The 18,164-nt window shown below is 39.7% G+C and overlaps 1 protein-coding gene and 1 pseudogene across 1 annotated transcript; one reads left to right on the top strand and one right to left on the bottom strand.

Moving 5' to 3' along the window:
• Positions 1-4,871: 4,871 nt before the first annotated feature.
• On the bottom strand, positions 4,872-6,130 carry LOC133737915 (ent-kaurene oxidase, chloroplastic-like; annotated as a pseudogene).
• A 6,879-nt stretch (positions 6,131-13,009) lies between these two features.
• Positions 13,010-17,991, top strand: LOC133737914 (uncharacterized). Its single transcript, XM_062165379.1, has 8 exons — positions 13,010-14,041; positions 14,262-14,330; positions 14,445-14,513; positions 14,618-14,704; positions 14,809-14,876; positions 14,969-15,085; positions 16,455-16,863; positions 17,053-17,991. The coding sequence occupies exons 1-8, from the start codon at positions 13,349-13,351 to the stop codon at positions 17,815-17,817; spliced, it is 2,277 nt and encodes a 758-aa protein (XP_062021363.1). The 5' UTR covers positions 13,010-13,348; the 3' UTR covers positions 17,818-17,991.
• Positions 17,992-18,164: the final 173 nt, after the last annotated feature.

The raw sequence follows: 18,164 nt of genomic DNA, 5'->3' as shown, positions 1-18,164 counted from the left end.
TGGTCACAACTAAATTGAAATTACCGAACGGATTGAGTGACTACGATTTGTCTACGGTTTGATTTTTATATTGAATTAGATTTTGGTCAAGAAACTTTGATGTAATCATTGGCTATTATTAATAAAGTATCGATTTATTTTATTCAATGTCTTGGACATGTTTTAATTTCGAACTTTATTATATGCTCTTAGGGCAGGAAGAACCCTATTAAGCTTCAAAGATATCAGAACCAATGGTTTTCATATGGAAACACATTGTGAGAATGGACAAGAGTTCCTTTGCATCACCTCTAATGACTACGGACATAAAAGAGTCTTAGAGAAACTTATGTGTCGCTCTAGTGGGTTGTACGCAACCACTATTCGAATAATTGAATCCAACCATGTCATGAGAGATGATTTATGGGATTCCGACACATATAGTCTTTGGCACGACCGTTTGGGACACCTAGGTCGTGACATGATGATCCGTATATTAAAGACTTCACACGGACACCCCTTTTTCAGAACGAAAAGAAGTAAACCTCAGTTTTTGGACACCGAATGAGCCCCTGTGCCTCACAGCGCCGTTCACCCCCAAATCCGGCCATCCTTGGCCGGCGCCGCCTTCCCCCTGCGGCCTCAGGGTGGCATTGACGCCACCAAGGCTCATTTGTCTCCAACTTTTACTTCTAAAGTCACTTGTGATTTTGTGGCTCAACCAAAATCCTCATTGGTTGTTTCTAAAACCCATCATTCGTTCTGCAAAGCCTGCTCTTTAGCAAAGTTAGGATCGAGACCATCCTATGCAAAGGACACCAAAGAAAATATACCATTCTTGCAAAGAATCCAAGGTGATATTTGTGGACCTATTCAACCATCATGCGGACCATTTCGATATTTTATGGTATTGGTTGATGCATCGACACGCTGGTCACATGTCATGCTATTGCCCACAAGGAACGCTGCATTTTCTAAACTCCTAGCACAAATAATTAAGTTAAGGGCTCACCACCCTGATCATCCTATTAAGTCTATAAGGTTAGACAATGCTGGAGAGTTTACATCAAAGACTTTTGATGATTATTGCATGTCCATTGGGATTGATGTTGTACATCCTGTTCCTCATGTTCACACCCAAAAATGGTCTCGCAGAAGCCGCCATTAAACGACTTCAAATGGTCGCTAGGGCATTGGTAATGCCCTCCAATCTCCCTATTTCTGCTTGGGGCTATGCAATATTGCATGCAACTGTGCTTATTCGTCTGAGGCCCACTGCCACTCAACCCTTCTCTGCGTCCCAGATGGTTACTGGGTATGAGCCTGATTTCTCACACTTACGCATATTTGGGTGTGCAGTTTATGTGCCTATTGCGCCTCCACAGCGCACCAAAATGGGTCCTCAACGACGATTAGGCATGTATGTTGGATATGATTCTCCAACGATTATCCGCTACATAGAACCCTTGACAGGCGATCTCTTTACCGCTAGATTCGCGGATTGTCACTTCGATGAGACAGTCTTCCCGTCGTTAGGGGGAGATAAGAACATCAATGTTCAACAGGAACGACAGGAATTGTCGTGGTCTGTCCCCACTCTGTCTCTCATCTTGATCCCCGAACCGCACAGTCCGAAATTGAAGTGCGGAGAATTCTCGATCTTCATAACGTAGCAGAATCGATGCCTGATGCGTTTTCTGATATCGCTAAAGTGACGAGATCACACATACCTGCTGCAAACGTGCCTGCAAGGATTGAAGTCCCTAAAAGTAGAGGACATGACGCCAACTCAAGAATGCATGAGCATGGCGCCAACGTCCCATCTCTCAATGATGGTGACGTTATGGCTAGGCCCACGGCCCCTGCCAGGAAGCGCGGGAGACCCATAGGTTCGATAGATTCTCGCCCAAGAAAGAAAGCGAGTTTGGCACACAATAATCCATTAATCATCGATGTGAATAATCCATCTCATGAGAATATTCCGGATTATGGTTATGTCCAAGAGACATCATTGGGGGACGCTCCAATGTCAGAACCAACTCCAGAGAATAGAGAGATCTCCATAAATTACACTAGTGTACATGAGATGATGGATAAAAATTCTATGGCGATTGATGATGCATTTGCATATCATAAATGCAAAAGGAATTATAGAATATGATGATATCGAACCTCGCTCTGTTAAAGAATGTCAACGAAGAGCAGATTGGCCTAAATAGAAAGATGTGATCCAGGTTGAATTGGATTCACTAACAAAGAGACAGGTATTTGGGCCTGTAACGCAGACACCCCCAAGTGTAAAGCCTGTTGGCCATAAATGGGTCTTTGTTAGAAAGCGTAATGAGAAAAATGAGGTGGTAAGATATAAAGCCCGCCTTGTGGCGCAAGCTTTCTCACAACGCCCTGGAATCGACTACGAGGAGACATATTCTCCCGTAATGGACGTTATAACGTTCCGCTACCTTGTCAGTTTGGTAGTTTCCGAAAAACTTGACATGCAGCTTATGGATGTGGTTACAGCATATCTCTATGGGGATCTAGATTCAGAGATATATATGAAGGTTCCAGATGGACTTCAATTACCCAAATCAAGTGGCTCTAAACCACGAAGCGCATTTTCAATAAGATTAAAACGCTCACTATATGGATTAAAACAATCCGGACGGATGTGGTATAACCGTCTAAGTGACTACTTGATTGGGAAGGGATATATTAACAATGAAATATGCCCATGCGTGTTCATTAAGAGAACAAGTTCCGGATTTGCAATCGTAGCAGTTTATGTCGATGACATGAACCTAATTGGAACTCTAGATGAGTTGAAGGAAACTGCTAAATATTTTGAAATCCGAATTTGAGATGAAAGATCTTGGGAAAATACGGTTTTGTCTCGGTTTAGAACTCGAGCACCGTAGTGATAGGATTTTAATCCATCAGTCTGCATATACTCAGAAAATTCTAAGGCGCTTTAATGAAGATAAAGCGAAGCCTGCGAGTACTCCCATGATCGGCCGTAGTCTTGAGCCCGGAAAATATCCGTTTCGTCCAAGGGATGAGGACGAAGAACCATTAGAGGCCGAAGTGCCCTATTTGAGTGCAATAGGCGCATTATTGTACTTAGCTCAATGCACAAGACCGGATATCTCATTCGCAGTGAACTTGTTAGCTCAACATAGCTCTGCGCCAACACGCCGCCATTGGATTGGTGTAAAGACCATCTTTCGATACCCAAGAGGTACGATTGATATGGGCCTATTTTATCCCTACAGAGAGAAGAGGAATGATGGAAGAATGGGATCGGACCCCATTAGGCATGGAGCCGCCGTCCATAACATGACCGTCGGCCATGTTGTCACCGCCAGCGCCGCCGCCGCCCATGGTGGCCGGCCCCACCCTACTCCCCTCCATCAAAACGACAATGATGTTTTGATGGGATTTGCTGATGCAGGGTACCTCTCTGACCCTCACAAAGGTCGCTCCCAAACTGGTTATGTCTTTACCATGGGAAGCACTGCGATATCTTGGAGGTCTACGAAACAGACCCTTGTTGCTACTTCCTTGAATCATGCAGAGATTATTTCTCTACATGAAGCCGTTCGTGAATGTATATGGCTAAGGTCTGTGATTCGACATATTCAAGGAAGTTGTGGTTTGAAGTCTACCACAGATGAACCTACATGCATTTATGAGGATAATGCAGCTTGTATTGAACAAATGAAGTTAGGTTTCATCAAGGGCGACAACACCAAGCATATATCGCCTAAGTTTTTTTATAATCAGCAACAACAATCACTTCTAAAGATTGAAGTGAATCAAATCCGATCAGAGGATAATGTAGCGGACTTATTCACTAAGTCGTTACATAAATCCACCTTCGAGAAACATGTGAAGAGCATCGGATTGAGAAAGTTATCCAAACTCCCACTATTGTAGCAATCAGGGGGAGATATCGACATCAGGGGGAGTTATGATGTCTACATGTTCGATCTCGAAGAGTGAAGGACGTGTTGTGCTTTTTTTGTCCTTCGACCAGGGTTATTTTTATCCCACAGGGTTTTTGTTACCTGGCAAGGTTTTTAACGAGGCAACGGATGAAGCGTCACCACCAAATTTGAAGCGGCACAAGGGGAAGTGTTGAAGGAATATTGATTTAGTGTGCCTTATCAAACTAGGAGTAGCAATAGAAGAGAAGGTTCTAGATTTCCCAATCCTACACGGATTGGTATTCCTTGTAACATTAGAACTAGTACTTTGTAATCCCTATATATAGGGCTCCTATTCTCAATAATAATACACACATCTCTCTCATCAATCTCTCTCAATACCAATATACTTAAACATTTTACACTTTATCTGTAAATATTTGTATATCCCCAATAAAGTGAATAAATATTTGTGTAAAATCATTTTTTACAGATATTTATTTACAGATAAAGTGTAAAATTATTTTTTACAAATATTTCTTCACTTTATTGGGGATATATCCTAAAATTCTTTACTTTATCAGAGATATATCACAAATATCGTAGACCAGTGAGCGGCTTTCAACCACCTAGAGTATTTTTTTTGTTTTTATAAACCTATTATAACTTGTGGTGTATAGGTTGAAGACAAAATAATAATAATAAAAAGTAAAAAAAAAAAAAAAAACAGAAAAAAAAAACTAAAAAACAGATTTTTTTTTTTAATTTTTTTTTTTTAATTTTTTTATGTTGAAATGACCATTTTAACCCTCAAAAATCAAACTTAATGGACGGAATAGTAGAAATTGGATACGGCTGATTGAAATTGAAAAGTTTAGGGGGTAAAAATTCAAAATTGAAAGTACAGGGGGTGAAATGATGACACTCTCAAACCTCAGGGGGTAAACTGAAATTAATCCTATTATAAGTAGCTAATCATTTCTTTGACTTAATGAGTTGTGATCGAAGGTCGTAGTATCTACATTTGCTTCTTCGCCAGGTCTCAGCTTCCACTCAAACTCCTGTACCAACATACCAATACCGGTGCATGCTATTAACAGTGCCTGAAGAGACCCAGCACATGCTCTCTTTCCAGTTCCAAAAGCCATTGCATGTCTTGTGCAAATCCATTGGATCGTATTTCTTCTCGTCCATAAATCTCTCCGGCTTCCATTAATTCTTCAGGGCTTTCCCAGACATTCTTGTCCATGTTGCATCCGTATGTGTTAATAGCAATCTGCAGATGTATATATTTTCAATTAATAATCCACTTTCTAAGAGGATCAGCTAGCTTTAACCTTATATGACCTTATATAAATATATAGTATGTAATATATGTACCTCAGTTCCAGCAGGAATAATATAGTAACCACCCAAATGATTGTCTTGAGACGCATATCTTAAAAGAGCAATTGCAGATGGACTGTACGTGGTTCCTTAAAGTTTCATGGAAAACAGCACTCAGGTATATATGGTAGTTGGGGCAAGTGTTCCTCACTAATCTTTTCCGATCCACAAACACCTCGAATTTCTTCATAAAGACGTTCCTGGCGGATAGGATCTTTAGTTCTTTACCGAGTTGATACATAGCCCATTCTGTTGTCACCAATGTAGTATCGGCTGTCTCAAGAATTATCTCCCAAACCAACATAGTTATTTGTTCCATTGTAAGCGTCGACGACAATGTTTTTGCTTCAGAGAGCAAGAAGTCGACAAAACAATTTACTTCCTCGCCTGAATCAATTCGCTTCTTTTGTTCATTAATCAGGGTTTTCATCACTGCTTTCCTTCGGGAATAGATTCCCTGAATTTTAGTTTCCAAGCTCTTATTGGGTATCCATCTTAGAAATGGAAAGTAATCTCTCCAATCAACCTCAATCGCACCCTCCAGCACGTCAATCACTAGAATCTTGAGCAGCTAATGTCTCGAAAGTCGTTTCCCTAGCTCGTCTACGTAAATGCCCTATATTCTCCTATGTTCTTTCCTAATGCCTGCTCATGAACATATAATAATGTGCATGTTCTAGCTTATATCTTAATTTTGTACGCTTATTATTGAAAAATTAAAATACTTGTTGAGCAAGCAATATGGAAGAGTCTATCTAGCTTACTTACTTATTCAACGCAAGTCCGAAGAGTTCAGACTCAAATATTTTCTTGAAATTTACCTAAACCCTAATAGTGTGCATGAGCTTACTATTTTGAAGAGTTTACGGGTCTCTTACAAGCCTAGACGTGCTCCACGAATTATTGAGGTGAATTGGTTTCCTCCTTTAATTGGCTGGGTTAAAATTAACACTGATGGAGATTGGAGAAGTGCATCCGGTCAGGCTGGTTTTGGTGGCGTATTTCGGGATTATTACTGTACTTTTCTTTGTGCTTTCTCCTTAGTTTATACTGTTATTCCTCGACATGTGGTTGATCTGGTGAAGCTTCCTAAGCTTCCTGGTGTTAGTGTTGCTGCTGAGGGCATGGCTAGAGATGTGCAGGCTGTTCGAGACGAAGTTAAGGCCGAGCTGGAAGCAACTAATGCTAAGTATAAAGCTGCAGCTGATAAACATCGCAGAGTAAAAGTGTTCCAAGAGGGTGATGGTGTTTCTGAGGAAGGAGAGATTTCTTGTTGGTACCTATAACAAGCTGAAGCCCAGGAAATATGGTCCTTTTAAGGTGCTGCGGAAGATCAACAACAACGCTTATGTTGTTGCCCTTCCTGATTCCATGGGTATCTCTAACACATTTAATGTGGCTGACCTGCATGAGTTTCGTGAAGATGAGGTTCTTTATCCAGATGAGAACTCGGGGTCGAGTTCTTCGGAGGTGGAGGAGACTGATGCAGAACGGATGGCAGCCCAATTTGAAGAACAGTTGGATCGTGCTAAAGGAGGAAAACGAAAAGTGACTAGTAGACAGGAAAAAGCTCGGAGTCCGATTGGGACGCACCTTACCTTTCCGGAAAGGGAATCGTGCCACGAGCAAGACTCATTGCTTTGCCATGAGCTGTAGCATTTTTCGGGCTTTTGGGATCGTTTAGGGCCTCAAAACTGCATTTTTCTATTTTTGACGTTTTGGTTTTCCTAGTTAATTTTGGGTTGTTTTCGTTTTTACCCATGGGCTTTAGGGTTCATTGTTAGTCGCCCTAGGGTTTCTTTTCTCATATTTAAGCAACCTTAAACGGCTGCAGAACCTATCTATTATCTTTTATCAATAAATTTGAGATTATTCTCTTTTTATCTCTGGTGGACTCCAGAATCTTTGCTTAGGTTTATTGCTGGTAAACCTAGTTTATCAATCCGATCATTCCGACTGCGTCAGGTGGTATCAACATACACGTATTATAATGGATAAATTGGACTTTATGTACACAAATAATTGTCAATATGTAGGTATATACCTGAGCATTTGGTCCAAGAACATTTTGGAGTACGAATCGTTTGGTCATCTACTCATCTTGTGAAAATCATCGTAGTCACTTGCTGCAATCAAACATTTATTGGAAGTGAGAACCTTTAGCGCCGTCGATAGCTTTCTCATGGAGATGGAGGAATGCCTTGTCACCAAGGCCTGAAACAACCATTAATCAAAATTCAAAAGCAAGCAAGCTAGGTTATGCATGCATGTCGCCTTCCGGTACCGTTAATTATTATATTCAAAGCCAGCCAGAGATCGATGATCGAGCAGAAAAATATTAGTACATCAGTAAATTTGATGAAAAAGGGCACGCACCTCCCTGGCAACAACGTTGGAATTGAGAACTATTCTAGTCTCTAGATAAGCATGTGTTTTATGCTCATTGGTGTTGCGGAGATCGTCTTTCCTTATTGAGTATAGGATTTTAAATGTGACGGTTTGTACGTAATGGACTATTGGCCTCTGGAATCTTACTCCCTCATTGGTTTAAACCTTTTGTGTTATATAGTAACAAGAAACAGATTGATGCCGTTTTGTCTTTTCTGGTAAGCGCTTCACCGCGTGCAGATCAGTAGACTCTATAGAGACACAAGAGGCAGGCATTGTGATGTCATGTACGTAACAGACATGGAAAATGTCCAGTTACAGTGTTTCACTAAGCTCAGCTTCAACATCGATCTGTTAATAATTAAAAGTTCAGTTTGATGTGCCAGGATCAGTTTCGTATTGTATGCAATCTGTTTGAAACTGACCACATGATATAAATTAAGATTTCTTCAGATGATAAAATATTCAATACATGTACACCTCTACAGTTTCTTCATCTACATCTTTCAGCGTCCACGAACTCCTTCATCTGAACACCATCGTCTTAAACGAATCCATTTGATCATACTTTGCTTGCCGAAATCTCTACGTAGTTGGGGTAGGTGTTCTTCAGTAACCTTGTTGATAGAGACGATTCTGTTACATAATTACTGGTAAGGCAAGGAGATCAGTATCAGGTACTCATTTACAGAAAAGTGAAAATTTAGTGATCGGGTCGCCGAAACATTAACCTAATAGGCCTGCCAAAAAGAATTGACATAATTATAAATGGCCCAATAAGCTAACAGGCCCATAATAGAGAGAAAAGTAGCACAGCGGAAAGAGGAAAAATGGAGGGTTGCCTTTGTAGGTGGTCTAAAGTCCTCGAATCAGATGGGGGATCTGAAATTAATTAAGTTGGAAAATAGTTCACGGCTTCACGCTGTCTGGTTCACATTAGACAGTTAGTAGGTGTTGACTGGGACTGGAGCTGAAAGTGAAACTAATTATAAGTTTATCTTCTTTGTCAATATAATTGAGACGATTTATAGGTAAAATAGCATTCTTCCTCTTAATTTGTAACTAACCTACTCAGATTGTGAGATAACGAAATTTAATGTCAATTTCCAATATCTTTACACACGTTTTGGATATGGACTATGTCAAACATTAATACTTGATCTTGAGCAATGAATTATTATGGTTTGTTTAAACAATAGTCATTGGACATAAGAAATTGTCGTTTCCATTATCTGTCTTTAGAAAACGACGTATGCAGCTCTTTAGGCTGCAAGATGAAGAACTGAATTAGAATTTTTAAGTTAAATTAAAGATTCAACGGAACGATTTAGCCGTAGAAGTAAACCGGTTACATAATTTGGTGTTCATGATTAATGATTTTCTTATTATTTAATAACTAAATGTCAAGACGAGGATTATATATGCATCATTAGTCATTCACATTCCTTAATCCAATCAACTAACAATGTTGGTGACGTATGCGCTTCCGTCATCGACTGCCTGCCTCACTACCAGACCCCTCATCATGACATGGAGGCTCCACAATATTTGATGAATCACTCAGCCCTTTCCCTTCAACTGCACATGGTCAACAAAAGCCCTTTCCTTTCCATATATAATATTTCCTGTCTAGCCTTTTTTCCGTTTCTGTATAGCTTTTAATGCGGGGCATAACTGCATATCCGGAGCTTGTTCTCTTTGAATGTATAGGTAAAAGGGTGTTCCCTCACTATTTATTATTTGGACCTCATCTTCAATATTTCTCCATTAATCTTTCAGTTTTGTCCCTTTTTATTTTATTTTATTCTTGTCAACCTCCACACCACTTCTCTGGATTCTGGCTATATCATGCGATTACATTTACTACCTTAGCTACATCCTTATAGCCTATTGTTTAATGGTTTGGAGGAAGGACATATAGTACTATATTCCAAGAATCCAAATTTAGATATTTAATTCATGCTTTGGGTATGAAGTTCAATGGGAGCATGATTTTTTTTTCGAAACTCAATTGCAATGGATTAATGACTAATTGTCTAAATAAAGGGAATTCCCCAAATTTGAATGGTGGCAGAGATAAAGAGAAAAACTTGGATTAGATCACAGACCTCAATAAGAAGCTTGGTTCTTAGGGCTGAAACTTTCAAGAACGGTGCAAACGCAGAGGAAGAGTTATCAGTCACACACACACACACACACACACACATATCAAATTACTAATCAATAATTAAATTCTAACAATTGGGTCTTGATTATGAATATATAACAATACACATACTAATAATTTGATAGCTAATAAGAAACCCAGGTGAGAGAAAGAGTGAGGGAGAAGAAGATAGAGACAGAATTGGTTGTGGTTTTTCTATATATATATATATATATTTTTTTTTTGGTCGTGAAACTGATATTCATAAAGCCAAAAGGCATAGAAGGCCCAAACAAAGCCAAGGGCAGGCAGCAAACCCCTCAAAGTCAAAAATTCATACGAATTAAGACATGAGTAGGATAAAATTAAAACCCAAACTAAAAATTAAAAGCCCAAGCAGCCCAAAAAACCCAAACCCTAATCAAAGCTTCTTCTTCATCTCCAACTTGTAGCCGCCATAGCAGATTCATCACCGGAGCTCCGACTGAAACCGCGAGCGAGGATTGGTAACCAAGGGTGGTCTGCAGAGGTGAGGATACGGACAGAGCCGCCATACATTCTCCAGTTGACCGATTACGAGAAGATCTCGCATAAAAGAACAACAACAACCAAGCCAAAATAGATCTTAGCAAAGAAACCTGAGATCTGAAGAGGTGGTTGCAGAGGTGTACGAAAGCTTCCATGGCAGGACAAGGTAGACAAGAAGAAGGAGATTTGTTCACGGTTTGAAAATCTTGAGGAGCAAAGGAAGGACAAAAACTGAGAATGACCATGAAAAACAAATCTGAGAGTATATCTTAGAGATTTAGATCTAAGATCTAGAAACAGATTTGATTTGTGAGGGCAAAATCAGATGCAAAAGAAGAGGAAAAACAAGGAAAACAACTCACCACAGAGGATGAGGAATCACCACAAAGGGTGAGGAATCACCACAGAGGATGAAGGGTCACCACATGGGTGAGGGAAAACCAAAGAGAAAAGCAGGAGCAGGAGCTGTGAGAAGAGAGAGCTATCCCAACAAGGGACGCTCTTGGATTTAACAAGCCAAGAGGTATACCATGTTATAAGACACATCACCCTTACTCACTCCCTCAGTTCCTTATATATTTTTTTTTGTTATTTAGTTTTCTATAGGGGTAAATTAAGAATTAAATTTTTACAAAAATTAGTGGAGGTCCATATAGCAAATCTAGAGGTTTGAATAGAACCACCCAAATTCTTTCTTCTCATACTTTACGACAAGCAAGATTATTAAGTCACGTTTATCTCTTCTCTAGGTTTCTAAGGGCCAAAAAAAAAAAAACTTTTAAATATAGTGAAAATATATGAAAAACTAAGAGCAACTCCAACAGCTTCCCCATATTTTGATTTTTCTATATTTTAGGGAAAAATGAGCCTCTTTTGCTCCAACAGATTCCCTAAAACTATCCCTATTTTAGAGATAAAGAGGAAAGAGAAAATCAAATTCCCTAAATTTACAGCAATATCTAAAATTTAAGGAAGAATTATGGAGATTTTAGAGATTGCTGTAAAATAGGGAATCTGTTGGAGTTGGAGAAGAAAAAAAGGCTAAAGCTTTAACTTTTGCTTCCCTATAGTACAGAAATGATAGGGAAGCTGTTGGAGTTGCTCTAAGTTAGATTATGTCAAAGTCAGAATCGCATTCTTTTACATATATATTCACATTCTTTTATATATATTGTCTAAAATAACAATATATTTCAGAGTTGACCATTTTTTTTTTTATACTTACCTTTCACTCTCAAATATAGAGTGGGTGCTTGGAGTAGTTGAGCCTCGAATTTTCGTAGATGATTATATACCATCATATCCAATGTTGTGGCAAACGGATTTTTATCATGCCACACACACACAATTTTGCTCGAGAGAGGACATAATTTTCTAATAAAAAATTATCTTTTTTATCTCAATCAATTGACAATGCTAATCGTTTAGATTTCTTTTCACAAATTATTTTTATTAAAAGTTAGCTCGATTGGAGTTTTTTATTATATGTTTGTTGTATGATTTGTGCACAATTCATCAGATAAAACTAAAACAATGAATTTGGTAATCTAATATATGGCTAAATATTGTTGAATTCCAATAATCTTTTGTCAAAATTATCCCTGAACAAGAACCTAAAATATAGACGATTTTGATTACTGGGCAAGCATCGATTACTGCAGAAGTGCAGATCGATCCGTACTGTGTTTAATAACGTAAGAATCAGATTACACATGAATGACACACAAACAGTTATAGGAAAGTAGCAGGAAGGTGTCAGATTTTTTATTTACCCAAAAAAGAAAAAAAATAGCAGAAGGTGAGAGGAAGGTCAAATAAAGATTAGAGCCAAAGTTGTAGTCAAAGTCAACTAAAAATGGATGGAGACCAATAGCCACAACTACCCTCAGCTTTTCACACATTTTCACACCATCCCCCTATCAAGTTCAATGAACAAATTATCTTGAGAGCAACAATCAATTATCATCTGTCGATTTTTAATCACTTATAAGTAGAATAGTTTGATGTCCTGATGTTTAACCTAACAGAAAAGTAAATCAAAATTCTGAAAAATTAAAATAAAATAATAGTGATTCAAGTTTTCTAAGGAAAATTATCAATAAATTATAGTGATTCAAGTTTTCTAAGGAAAATTATCAATAAATTTGTGGTTAGCATATTTGAGAAGCCTTCAGATTTGTGCACCTGTGATGGGAGATTAGTCTGACTTTGCTAGGATACTCATACAATGACCTACAACGAATTCGAAAACTATAACATGACAATGTCACATTTAATACAGAACCATATAATAATTACTCATTTGGGATATAAAAAATCAGGACCTGTTACTTATCCAGGAGCAATAGGAGAACGAATTTGCTAACTACAATTAATTGGGGTACTAATGTACTATCTCATACTCTTAAATCCCTTAAATTAACGTTTAATAATAATAATAAAACCCTCTTTTGAAAAAAGGAAAAAGAAAATTGCTGGGTCCAAACTCCAAAGAAGAGGAAATTAGCGCCCATGACAGATAAAAAGGAAAAAGAAAATATTGGTCAAATCCTGATTTATTTATCCACGCAGGCAGAATGGTAAATAACAAACGAAGCAAGCCCAGTGTGGAACCAGAAAAAATAAGCCGCCATTCTATAAAACCTATACTTTTCCCAAGCGAAGCCCGACCTTTAGAATTCTTGGCCATCTCAAACTCCTACCAGCTGTGACTGGTCACCCCTCTCTCCCCCTCTGAGCCAAAAGCTCAGAGCTCTCCCTTAATCCTACCTCTCATCCAAAACCCTCAAATTTCAAATCCCCTAATCTTCTTCATCTCTTCCAATTGCTCCCCCAATTTGAATCACAACCTTCGATTCAACTCTACCATCTCCAGTTCAACGTCTTTTGCTACCAAAATGGCATATCCTGGCTGCTGTTAGCCTTTTATAGGTCGTCTTTCTTCGTCTCCGAGACCGCACTGTACCAAATCTTCACCTTCCTATTCCAATTTGCTCTTATGGCGATCCGCGTCACCCTAGGGTTTTCCGGCTACGTAGCCCAAAACCTAGCCTCCTCCGCCAGTATTCGCGCCAGTAATTGCCGCGGCGTCCACGAATGCTGGGTTAGGTCTCTGCTGTTCAGCACCAACCAGAAGGCCGATCTCGACCCCTCCGGCACCGTCCCCAGTTACCGGTCCAAATTCGCCGCCAGGTCCAAGGCTCCGACCTCCCTCTACGGCGCCCTTGCCGAAGAATTCCTCTGCCAAAGCTCCAAGACCCCGATTATGTCCACCTTGATCTCCGTTTTGAAGTCAACGGCCTCCGTCACCGGTCCTTCTCCGGCTTCCCCGTCTCTTGGCCTCGGAATCTCGCCGGTCAAACCCGGTTCGATCATGCCGTTCTTGCAGGCCTCCAAGTGGCTTCCCTGCAACGAATCTGTTCCGGCGAAATTGGTGAGCGAGATGGACAGAAAACTGCGTTTGGATGATGATGAGGTGGTGGCCTCTGCCTCGGAGTTGAGTAAGAATGGATTGCAGAGGAGCGGTTGGTTATCGCGCCTCTTGAGTTCTTGCTCCGAAGACGCAAAGGCAGTCTTCACTGCTGTGACTGTCAGCGTTCTGTTCCGCTCATCCTTGGCCGAGCCCAGGTCCATTCCTTCCACCTCTATGTACCCTACTCTCGATGTGGGTGATCGTGTTCTAGCTGAGAAGGTCAGTAATGTTCTCATCATTAATCTCGAATTTGTGGAATGGTTTTTAATTCATGTGTATTGGTGTGAACTTAATGTTCATAAATTATTGGTAGTTGATTCACAGAGCGTATTGTTAGTGGAGATATTGCTTACTGTTTGAAATTCAATTTTATATGCTCAACCAGGCTATATGATTTGTATGTTATCTGAGAAATCTCTGCTTCTGTTTTGGTGATCAGGTTTCATATCTGTTTAGAAAGCCTGAGGTTTCAGATATAGTAATTTTCAAGGCACCTCCAATCTTGCAGGTAAGGTGTATAACATTTTATATATTAATAGTGAATTGCTGTTTGTTGTTTTTAAGAACTTTGTGATACGTGGTGTTTGACACTTTCTCCTTGGGTATTATGTGCAATATGTAGGAGATAGGCTTTAGCTCGGGCGATGTATTCATAAAAAGAATTGTGGCCAAGGCTGGAGATTATGTTGAGGTATATTCTTGGTTATTGCATGCATTAACTGGATTCATGTGAAAGAACTCAAGAAGTAGATTTTATATTACATTTTCTAATGTTCGTGTGGTTCTGTGCAATAGGTACATGATGGGAAATTGTTGGTGAACGGTGAAATTCAAAATGAAAATTACATATTGGAGCCTCTTGCCTATGAAATGGAACCAATTGTAAGATCCTGTTCTTGCTTCTCTTTTTATTCAGTTGGTTTGTATATAATAACAGGTTCAATTACTTACGAGGTCTGTGTTGCCTGTTTTGCTTGATTTTGCAGCTCATTCCAGAAGGCTATGTCTTTGTGATGGGGGACAACCGCAACAACAGTTTCGACTCTCATAACTGGTAATTTCAACTCTCAGTATTATTTTCGATTATCCCCACCATTCCAACTGTGTATTAACTCTGACATGCTGATGTTGTTAATTTGTGTTCAGGGGTCCCCTTCCTGTAAAAAACATTCTTGGAAGATCCGTGTTTCGCTACTGGCCTCCCTCCAAAGTGTCCGACATTATGCATGAACCACAGGTAGAAAAATCTGTGGCAATTTCTTGACAATTCGGCCTCTGACTGCAGAGGAGAGGATCTGAGATATCTTAAATCTTTTGTTAAGTCAAAATATTGACTATTTTTACCACTCATTTGGCTCACTGCTGAGCAATTTGAACATGCGAGCCATTCTGTTTACTTCATGTGGCTGCATGTCTTTGACTCTACCAAAGATGGGTCTTCACCCTTCACTCTGTATGACAATGAAACTTCTGTCTTAGCAAATGAGTGAGAACAAAAAAGATGAAGCTAATTGTTCATCTATTATCATTCAATCAATTGTTTTTGTTCCTGTCTTATGGGAGGTTCAGATGCTGCCATACATTAGCAGCAGCTTTGAGGGGCCAAATATCTGAAGTGGGGCGGGCCAAGGGGAAAGCAACTGTGGTGCAGAATCGATGGAAGGTCTCGTGGTCTGTTGATGGTGGGAGAGGGATTGAAATGAAGAGAGAATCATGAGATGGTTGATGGATTGTAAAACAGACGCAGATGTTCTTTGAAGTTTTGCTGATGGCCCCATGATTTAGTTTGGCTTCTCATCTTAGCGTTGCCTCTAGGCTTCCTTCCAAGCTTCTTGTAAACTATTCAAATAAGAATAATTTTATTTCTTTTCATTATCGATTATGGTCCTTATTTTTAAGTAGATCGTATTTGTTTAAATTTATCGGACTACCAAGTGGTGAGAAGAAACAGGAAGGTAGGGTGGTGTTTTTTTTTTGAAGGTAATAAGATGACTTTCATGAGACGCAGAAAGATTAGATGATCAAACACTGGCCTCACTAGACCCGTCTGGGTAAAAGAAATAGAAGTACCACATTAGACTCTTCTGCATATTTATCAAACTATGTGGATTAGGATTGTAAGCAATACAATTTTCATCTTTTTACTAGTTTAAGCAAATTAAAAGAGAATCCAGCAACGTATTGTAGGTGAATCCAAAGTAAACTGTATCAACTAATCTTGTGTTAGTTCTAGAAAACTTCCCTTCTGGTATGAACCCGCTCAGGAGCGGGGGAACCCTCACTCCACCCTATGCTTCGGCGAGAATTTAAAAAAAAAAAACAGAAAAAGGAAAAAAAGTGGTCACAAATAATAGAAGATAAAAAACGACGTCAGTGCATAAAATAAAGAAAAAGGAACTCAACCGTCCGATCAACAAGCTCGTTTCCAATATTCTATAATGGTGGTTGTGGGTTAACTGAAGACAGAGTGGGATGAGAGAGATCGATCCTCCTTTACTCACAAGCAATTAGAATTTAGAAAACAATGAGCAGAAGCAGTGGCGGTGTCCCCATCTCCGTCCTCCTCTTCCTTTACCTCCTCCAATTTCCCCTCCAATTCATTCTAGCTTTTAATTCCTCCCACATCTTGCAGGTACCTCATTCATTTCAACCTCTCTCTCTTCTTATTCGTCCTTTCTCTAATTTCTAATCACTACTTTGTTTGCGCTGCATGTTTTCATGAAATCAAGGACGTCTTGAAGCAAATCTCGGTGAAGCAGAGGTGGGATTTGCAGAGCGTTAGGGTTTCCAGATTGGATTCCGGCAAAGTACGCTTCGGGAGTGCCCAGCGCTACGAATTCCGGATCGGATTCGGCAAGTCCCACGTCGTCGTCTTGTTCTCCGACGACGTCGCTTCTTGGAGAAAGTTCCGCAAACCAAGAACCCATTTTGCCTCTCTTGTCAAGGAGCTCAGTTCCATGGCTGCAGTTGACACCTTCAAAGTGGAGGGGCCGTTTGAGTTACGAGTCGGTTCAGACCATGACCTCTCCCTTTCATTGCCGGTACGCCAGTCTAATTAATTTCAGTCCCTCTAAATGCATTGTGTCCGATTTTAATTGGGAGAGATTGCCACTTAAGCTCACTTGTGATTGTTTTGATTGCATTTCATATTAACATATATAGTAGCTCATTTTCTTTGATCACATTAAAGCTCAAATGTGTTGGGTATTTGTTTGCTTGTTTATGCGTAGATGAACACTACGTATAGTAGAGGGTTGAAAAGGGTGCTTGTTGGTGAAGGCATTACTGTTGAGGTAACGAGAGCAACAGAAGTTTCTGTGTTTCATGCATCTGATCTTGGTGTGGCGATGAACGGAAGTGATACTATTGACAAGGAGAAAAGTGAGTTTTGGCCATTTTGGCATTCATATTGCGCGCCATTAGTTCCCATTCGCGTTGTAGGGCCTGCATCGTTGGTTGCATACAGGACTAGAAATCCTGCTGCTCACATTGAAACTAAATTTATGTCCAAGGATATAATTGAGTTGTTGCCACAGAAATGCTTCAGCAGTCATCCTACATACAAGAAGCAGAAGCAGTCTTGCCCCATTGATTCTTTAAGTTTGAAAATATCTATGCTGGAAAGAATTTGGAAAGGCTTTCTTGGTGATAGGATTCGACAAAAAGGATTGTCCGGATTTCTTGAAGCAAAAATCAAAGCCTCAACTATTGTTCGGTTCAAGCTTCAGCTGGAAAGGGATTTTAGGAGGAAGGGGATACTCCAGCAGGACATTGCGGGATGGAGGACCAGACCAGCAGTGGAAAGGGTTTGGTTTGAAGTTTTGGCGAGAGTTGAATTAGAGAGGTTGAGGCTGAGGCCTATCTTGGTTAAAAAGATAAGGCCATTCATTATAGCAGATTCAGTTGAATGGGATAATCCTTCGAATATTTCCTTTACCAAATCCCAATCTATCCTTGTCGCTCCTGAAGCGCTAACGTTGGATGTGAAATGGTAGAGTAAATTTGTTGTAACATAGTATTCGTTGTTTGAGGTTGTTTTACAGATTAAGGTGTCAAGGCGATGTTTCTGCCGTCTCCCTTTTTCTTTTCTTGATGATGGATGAAATGGTGCATGTCAATAACACTCTGTATTGGTCTTGTAAGTAAATGAGAAACAAAAGTTTATAGAATCTGGTGACTAGATATTGGTTTCATCTTATTTTGTTTAATCGTGAATATAATATCAGGGTTATATATCGCTAGACAATCACCACATATTCATGCCTAAATACCTAGCTTTTACCATTATACTTCTCAACCTTCCCTCCCTCATAAGCAGCATTATTACCCGTTTTGACCGGCT

The sequence above is a fragment of the Rosa rugosa genome, chromosome 3 (assembly GCF_958449725.1).
Source record: "Rosa rugosa chromosome 3, drRosRugo1.1, whole genome shotgun sequence".
In the NCBI taxonomy this organism is placed as follows: domain Eukaryota; kingdom Viridiplantae; phylum Streptophyta; class Magnoliopsida; order Rosales; family Rosaceae; genus Rosa; species Rosa rugosa.
The sequence above is the reverse complement of the archived record's forward strand: the minus strand, read 5'-3'. Positions and strand labels throughout refer to the sequence as shown.

Excerpts from the sequence above, each read along its gene's own strand:
- LOC133737914 (XM_062165379.1), top strand. The coding sequence starts at position 13,349 with ATGGCGATCCGCGTCACCCTAGGGTTTTCCGGCTACGTAGCCCAAAAC. Across the intron at positions 14,042-14,261 it reads ATCGTGTTCTAGCTGAGAAG|GTTTCATATCTGTTTAGAAA; the intron begins GTCAGTAATGTT and ends TTTGGTGATCAG. Across the intron at positions 14,331-14,444 it reads AGGCACCTCCAATCTTGCAG|GAGATAGGCTTTAGCTCGGG; the intron begins GTAAGGTGTATA and ends TGCAATATGTAG.